The sequence below is a fragment of the Pimephales promelas genome, chromosome 20, assembly GCF_988280905.1.
Source record: "Pimephales promelas chromosome 20, fPimPro1.hap1.1, whole genome shotgun sequence".
NCBI lineage: Eukaryota > Metazoa > Chordata > Actinopteri > Cypriniformes > Leuciscidae > Pimephales > Pimephales promelas.
Window position 1 is genome coordinate 11,545,100 of NC_142788.1, and position 8,346 is coordinate 11,553,445.

The 8,346-nt window shown below is 36.1% G+C and overlaps 1 protein-coding gene across 1 annotated transcript; it reads right to left on the reverse strand.

Moving 5' to 3' along the window:
- Positions 1 to 265: 265 nt before the first annotated feature.
- On the reverse strand, positions 266 to 7,898 carry naa10 (N-alpha-acetyltransferase 10, NatA catalytic subuni). The gene is made up of 8 exons (XM_089124406.1): positions 7,716 to 7,898; positions 7,188 to 7,286; positions 6,941 to 6,999; positions 4,586 to 4,631; positions 4,364 to 4,479; positions 4,232 to 4,276; positions 1,257 to 1,341; positions 266 to 625 (listed from the first exon to the last, which is right to left on the reverse strand). The coding sequence occupies exons 1-8, from the start codon at positions 7,734 to 7,736 to the stop codon at positions 434 to 436; spliced, it is 663 nt and encodes a 220-aa protein (XP_088980532.1). The 5' UTR covers positions 7,737 to 7,898; the 3' UTR covers positions 266 to 433.
- Between the last annotated feature and the right edge of the window lie 448 nt (positions 7,899 to 8,346).

Genomic DNA, 8,346 nt, shown 5'->3' on the forward strand with positions numbered 1-8,346 from the left:
GAACGGGCAAAACGCATAAAAAGATTTTTATTTTGTTGTTGAAACCAGTGTCCTGTAAATTTATTTTGTTGTCCTATCATTTACAACCAACCAAACAAGCAACAACTCATGGTTCATGGCTGGGATAATATCCTGTTTTTACTTGCTCCTCAGATTACAGAGGTAAAAAGTGTATTTCTTGCTTTGAATGAACTAAGAAGCCATAACATAAAAAAAACATAAAAAAACAAACAAAACATTGCCAGGATAATGACACTACCACATATGATGTTTACTCTCCAATTTTATTGACAAATCTCAAGTAATTTCAACATTGTGAACCACTTTTACAAGGTCACTTTCCTGTATTGTGAAAATAAAACCATCAGAGCATATAAACACTGTAAACCGATTTGAAACCTATAAGATGGGTGTGAACAGACTGAGATGTGAGTTAAGAGTCTGATGAGGAGTCTTTGACGTCTGTGCTCTCCGTGGCCTCGCTGACCTCACTCATTTCTTTACTCTCTCCTCCGCTGTCTCCATCTCCATCCTGCACCGTCAGCTTCTCCACCAGGCCAGTCACAGATGTGTCCTGAGATGCCGGAGTTTCTGAGCCCCACAAGCGAACACCTGGTTTCTGCAACTGCACAACAGGAAGAGTTAGTGTTTGGCATAGTGGGGGCCAAGTCAACATGTCTCCACCAGGGTCAGCCACTGACTATAAGAAGGCATACTGGTAAATGTAATGTGTTAAATGTGTTTTTAAGAGAGTGAAACTACCATTAACTTTTTACTTTTTGAAGTTGAACCCAATTTAACCCTGTATAATTTTCAATTTAAAATCTGTGGAAGGTGCGACTCAATCGCAATGACCAAATGTAGGCGTGTAATTCCTTCAACTGCGTTTCAGTCAATTTCCCACCAACAATAATTGAGCAACTTACAGTAATTAGCTATCAGAGATGAAAAATTTGTTTTTGAATAGGCGTTCATAAACCACTTCAAATGACTGAGTAGAAAGGAACCCCCTTCGGAGTTCAGCAAAGATACAGCAGCCATGACTAACGTTACAGTCCTAATGGAGAAATCCAGGTGGAGAGAATGGAGTATGTGTGGGCCGTTTCCAGAAGATTTAAAGTGAAAATGTGCCTGTGTTATTCATCCACATCTGTTCAGTGGGTGTAGAGGATCAGGTTACAATTTGGGAAATTTAAATTGAGGGGAAAAGCTGTATTTGGCATCACATAATTATGTATAACTGCACCGCTCCATACCTCATCTGCCATCTGTGTGAGATTCCTCTTCATGGCATAAGCATCTTCTCCATCGGCATAATATTTGGGCTCTACTTCACTAATCCTGCAACATAGTATGAACAGTGATGAAAACATTTTGCATTACTATGATACAACGCAGTATCAGTACATATACTGAAAAATGCACTTAAAAGGTACAGTAAATGATTTCAGAGAAACACTGTTGCTATTTGAAATCAAACCAAAAAAAAAAAAAACACACACCCTCCCTTTTTTGCTCCACCCCCAAAATGCATGAACACTATGCAAGAGTGGATGTCTCTTTATCATAGCTGAACCATACAGTACACAAGAGTAACTCTATATAAGTAAGAGTTTGTTGTTAATCGCCGGCAGCTCCTGTTACTAGAGCTAACATTACAACAACAGCATATCTTGGTTCTGTTGAACAGACTCAAAACCAATGTTACTCGCATATGGAGCAGAAACCTCTGTTTTCAGGACTTCCTGCTTCGGTCTCTCTTGCACTGGACAGCTTCTGAAGCTCTTGCCTTATCGTAACGCTTCTTTTTCCAGTGGTATTCCTCTGAGATTTCACTTTTGTAATGTCTCTCAGCATCTCTCTTTCTACAGTCTTTCTCCAAATCACCCTCTTGCTCACTCTCTCTCTTCCCCCATCATGAGGGGACCGGACACGCCCCCTACTGCTGATTGGCTCACTCTCTGTCCTCCCAAATCATGAGTGGACACGCCCCCTACTGCTGATTGGCTCAGTCTCTCTCCTCCCCCCCATCATGACTGTACACGCCCCCTACTGCTGATTGGCTAAGTCTCTCTCCTCCCCCATCATGAGTGAACACACCCCCTACTGCTGATTGGCTACAGGTGTGTTATGCTGCTCGATCCGATCAACTTTCAACAAAAAAAAAAATCGCTTCTCAGAGAAATCGCTTACTGCATCTTTGATGTGCCTGCAATTTAGTTCAGTTTCTCATACAATAACTGGTGTTATGACTGAAATAGAGTTAGAATCTCAGGCTGCTTTGGAAATATGTTTATTCTCGTGCTCGCGTTATTCTCGTTCACTTTTAAAAAAGCTTTTGCTGATAATTTACTCACCCCCATGTCATCCAAGATGTCCATGTCTTTCTTTCTTCAGTCGAAAAGAAATTAAGGTTTTTGATGAAAACATTCCAGGATTTTTCTCCAGATAATGGAGTTCAATGGGAACCAAACGGTTCAAGGTCAAAATGAGAGTTTCAGAGCAGCTTTAAAGGGTTTTAAACGACACCAGACCAAGGTTATTATAGTTTTGCATTTTTCATTAGTTTTTATTTTTATTTCGTTTTGAATTTTTGTTTTCAAATTCAATTTAGTTTTAATTAGTTTTAAAAGTGGGTTTACTAGTTTAGTTTAGTTTCTATTTTTTGAAAATGCTTAGTTTTAGTTTAGTTTTTATTAGTTTTAGTGTTAGTTTTAGTTTTTTTTTTTGTAATTTGGGTTATTTGTCAGGGGCAAGGTTGAAAAAGGTCAGAAAAAGAATTGTGTAATAATAACTCAACACAAACATACATTTTTAGAAATATCTATTCAACATTAAAACCAAATGTATAGCCTACAATGTGAAATTCCTTTACTGTACAAACAATCTACATATTTTCTATATAAAAATCCCACAGCTTTACAATTTCGGTTACACTTTATTTCGATCACTTTAGACATTCTACTAATTATAAGTAACTTTTCAACTACATTTCAAGCAACTCTCATTAGAGTATTAGTATATTATAGTAGACTGTCAGTAGACTGTTAGATTATGGTTATTGTTAGGATTTGGGTTAGGAGAATAAGTTTACTTGTAGTAGACAAGTTACTTATAGTTAGTAGAATGTCTAAAGTGGACTATCGAAATAAAGTGTTACCGAGTAGAATAATGACATAACATTATTTAATATTTAAATCACAGCTTATAGAGTTTTGACATCGACAACCCAGCAGCATTTTACCTCAAAATTGCGACTAAGTCAGTTAACTTTTTCTAACGAAGGCTCAATCGCTTCTCGGGTCGACATTAACACACTGACAGAATTGTATTAAGAATTTATAATATTTGTACACCACCTTTTAATGTGTGATTGTGTAAAGATGTTCATGATGAGATACCAACCTTTCACGAACTTGCTTTCAACATTGATCGAACCCTCGTTGGCTCGTTTTCACGGAGACGCGGTGTGTACTGCATGGAGGGGGAGGGGCTGTGTGTGTAGTTGTGTGTGCGCGCGCGTGCATGTGAGAGAGACGGAGGGAGAGCGTTACAGGGAAATGAAATGCAGTTGAACAAATACATTGCGTGTTTTAAATAACGTTAAAATTAACGGCATTGACAAAGACGAAAACTAAGGACATTTGCTCTATAATTTTATTTTATTTTAGTTAGTTTTGCAAACAGACATTACAGTTTTAGTTAGTTATAGTTTTTTTGTAATGGCTCATTTTTATTTTTATTTCAGTTAACGACAATGTTTTTTCCCATCTAGTTTTCGTTTTTTCGTTAGTTTTCGTTAACGATTATAACCTTGCACCAGACGATGAATGAGGGTCTTATCAAGCGAAATGATCGCTCATTTAAAAAATAAATAAAGTTTTCTAAGCACAAATGCTCGCCTTGCTCTGTTCTGTGACGCGCGTTTGTGACTCTCCTGTTCGAACTCGTTCATCAAAATGAACAAATCTGTTTGAGTCATAACGACTGAAGAAAGAAAGACGTGGACATCTTGGATGACATGGGGGTGAGTAAATTATCAGCAAAAGTTTTTTTTTAAAGTGAACTACTCCTTTAACACACTAATTAATTATTAGATTTAATCAATCAGTTAATTAAGCTGGTCTTAAGACATGTTGTTGAAGTTGAATTCATTTAATATTATTAAACAGAGTCAGAATTTATTCAATATACAAATATAATAAAATTGGAAGGGTTAAGTGATACTCACTGAAACTTAAGCGTGTTTGAGTACAAGTGAAGTGCGGCCCGGTTACTGAAATACAAACAAATGCAACAAGGTTAGGAAAATCCATTCCGCGAATCCCAGATGACAGAGAGTGAAGGTGCTGGTAGATCCTACCTCTTCCTGACATGCAAAGACACATATTTGGCATTAAAGTTCTCAATCATGGCTCTGCTGGCTTGATCCATCAGTTTTTGAGCCAGTCCAAGACGCCTGTGAGAGCGTTTAACGGCCTGTATCAACACACACAGCAGTGAATTTGTCACACATGTGGACAGAATGAAAGACATTATCAGTACAGATGATACAAAATAACAGCCGTTGTCTTCAAACACTAACCAGTGATGTAATGTGTCCATGAGGCACATCATCAGGATCCTCCTCCCTTTGGAATTTAAGACACACAGTTAACATAAAATGATACTTATTTCATTAAAATGTTATATTAGATGTCATTAAAGCTGCAGTCCGGCGTTTTTCCTTTTTGTCGCCATCTCTGTTCGAAATCTGCAATTGCAGAAATTCGTGGAATTATTAACTTTACGCGAGTAATACTTCAACACCCTCAGGACTAAATGTAATGTACTTCTGATATGTATCATTGTTTTGAACACAGGCTGGTTATGTATGTATTTAAATTAGGGCTGTGCAAAAATTAATTGCGATTAATCGCATCCAAAATAAAAGTCTGTGTTTACATAATATATTTGTGTGTGCTGTATATAATTATTTTGTATATATAAATACCTATGCATGCATGTATATATTTAAGAATTATTTGCGCTTAAATTCTGTATATATATATATATATAGACCATTTCACAAGATGTAAACAAGACTGGTCCAGAAACACTTCCTGTTTCAGTTTGTAACTGTTTTCTTTATTGTGTTTGAAGTGCTTCTGGGCCAGTGTTGTTTACATCTTGTGAAATGGTCTATATATATATATATATATATATATATATATATATATATAAATACATAAATACATACTCTATATTATATAAATATTTCATATATGAATAACACATTTTCTTAAATATATACATGCATGTGTGTGTATTTATATATACAAAATAATTATATACAGCACACACAAATATATTATGTAAACACAGACTTTTATTTTGGTTGCGATTAATCGCAATTAATTTTTGCACAGCCCTAATTTAAATATTTAAATATGTATTTTAACCCCAAAAAAAGCTACAGACTGCAGCTTTAACTACTACTTACAAGGTACAATGTACTTATTGTGTTGATCTATTGCAAAACGCTTGTGCTGCTATTGAGGTGAGGTTAGGACAGGTTTGGTAGTAAGGGTTGGTTTAAGGGTGGGAAATTTAGATGTAATTACAGAAATTAATTACAAAATGTAATTACATGCAGGTGAAAATATAAGTACAACGTAAAAACTTGTACACAATAAGTGCATTGTATCAAATGATCAATTTAAATGTGTGACCATGGTAGTAAAGAAAAATCCCATAATTTAAAAATCCCATAATTTACTCACCCTAGGTGTAAAAGACTATGTTCTTTCAAACGAACATAATCCGAGTTATATTAAATAATAGCCAGCCTCTTCCAAGCTTGGTAATGGCAGTGAATGGTACCTTCAATTTTGAAACCCCACAAAAAGTGCATCCCTCCATCATAAAAATAATTCGTACAGCTCCAGACGGTTAATAAATGCCTTCCGAAGCGAAGTGATCCATATTTATAACTATAATCACCAGCTTCCAATAACGTCCGTACGTCTGGTTCTGCAGCAAGTCTGACCTATGACCCGACGCATGACGTTTTGATGCTCACAGTAAGTCTACATAATATTCATAGGGGACATGCATACATAGCAGTTACAGCAGGAAATAATATTAAACCCATTACATTTGACATAACTTTTAAACATAGCCTATAACATTTTTTGTCTCACAATTCTTGACTCTTTTTCTTGCCCGTCCGCACTTTATAACTCATTAACAATTCTGAGGGGAAAAAAGTCAGAATTGCGGGATATAAACTCGAAATTTACTTTTTATTCCGTGGCTTTCACAGATTGCTACTGCATTATATTGCCATTTTCTGCCACCAGGTAGGCTCCGCCCACAAAAAACGTCATTGCTGTTAGCAAACACTGAAATAGGTCAATTTGAACCGTGAGAGGAGTCTACGCTTAGCTACTCCTGCATCGGGTCAGAGGTCACTCTTCCAACCGAACTAGACTAACGTACGCCCGTAGCCAGTGATTATGGTTTATTAAGTTATAAATATGAATATTTGAATATTGCATAAATATGGATAATCCATATATTATTATAGATTACTTTTATGATGGAGGGATGCGCTTTTTTGGGCCTTGAAATTCTCAGTTACTATTCACTCCCATTATAAAGCTTGGAAGAGCCAGGGTATTTTTTTTAACATAACTCTGATTTTCTTAACATAACTCATAATTCTGTTCGACTGAAGAATCTCATATACACCTAGGATGACTTGAGGGCGAGTAAATTATGAGATCATTTTCATTTATGGCTAAATGAATCCTTTAAAGACACCAAATGTAAAGTGGGACAGAATGTTTTATTTCATTATAATTAATTATTTTTATTACATTATAATTAGTCATGGACATATGCAACGTCTCACACTTCCACCCTGTCAACATTTAACAACAAGAAAAACAACACTTACATTTTTGCCAAAACATATCCAACTATCTTCCCATTCTCATCCTCTGCTATGTATGACAGCTGGAAAACAAGCACAGCAGTTCACCATAAGATGATTCAACTCGCATTTATTTGTTTGGTGTGTTGAAACATATCGAAGAAGCTTGACAGAAAGGCATGTTTCAAAGATTACAAACAATCAAGAAGGCAGAGGTGAAAATCTCATTATAGAAATCAGAGTTTGTAACAGATCAGAGCCAGTCACAGACCTGTGGCCAGGACAGGCCGTGGTAGAAGTAGTACTTCATCTGATAGTTCTCTGGAAGACACAGCAGGTTGCAGTGCTGCATGTTCATCAAATCCTCTGGCTTGAAATATAAGAGAAAAATCAACCTGTCAAGCTATTCACTACTGTAACCTTCAAGAGTACTGAATCATTTACACAAAATACATTAGCAAAAAAAATAAAAATTTAATATTCAGAGAGAGGCTGTGGAGAAGTCATACATAACTAAACTATATGGCTGTTTTTGGTGCAGGAGCTCATGGAATAGAAATTAAACAAAAGTACAGAACGCGGCCCCTTTAAACGGAGCAAAGAGTGTGCATGCAATGTAACTTACATCACATTGAAGACGAATAAAACACAAAAGGTGGATCAAATAAAAAGACAAACAACTAACACTGAATATCTGCACTTGATGCCTCGTTGTGATGTGTCGTCCATAACAGGGTTTTGAGACACAGCCACTGTCTGATGACTGACCTCATGTTTGCTTCTCCTCTCATTTACTCACCCGTGCGTTGCGTATATTCATTTTGACCGCTGGGCTGCTTGATAAATATATTACTTGATTTAATTATAGCTGTCAAAGTGACAAACGCTCTTCAACAGAAGCGAATAAACAGGCAGATGGACACAGTTACACCTCTACAACCATGTTGCCCATAACCGGAAGACGGATGTTAGGAGAGTAAAGTCTTTCCGGTGATAACTACGATAAAAGTCCTTTATTGTGTTCCCTCGTAAAAGTTCAAACCCATTGGAAATTAAGTTACGCGAAACCAAGGTTTATAGAGAAAGAACGCATTTATGGAACGGAAGTAAACTTGGTAACACTTTATTTTACAGTGTCCTTGTTAGATAATTACATGTACTTACCATAGTAGTAAATTATGCAACAACAACAGAAAACACACACATACACACCTAAGTTAACCCTCAACCAAATCCTAACCTTTTAATAAGTATATGTAACTTAGCTGCTTAATATTACTCAATACTCAAATGTATAATTACACACTTACTGACACCTTAAAATAAAGTGTAACCAAATATTCAAATGCTGGTTTGTTTGTTTTTAAATAATTCTTTACATTATAATCCTATTAATGAATAAAAATCAGAGTACAGCACCATTTGAGCAA

Coding starts and splice junctions, on each gene's coding strand:
- naa10 (XM_089124406.1), bottom strand. CDS start 7,736: ATGAATATACGCAACGCACGG. Junction 4,632..6,940: donor GGATATGTTTTGGCAAAAAT/GTAAGTGTTGTT, acceptor TAAATTCCAAAG/GGAGGAGGATCCTGATGATG. Junction 626..1,256: donor TCACACAGATGGCAGATGAG/GTATGGAGCGGT, acceptor CCTGTTGTGCAG/TTGCAGAAACCAGGTGTTCG.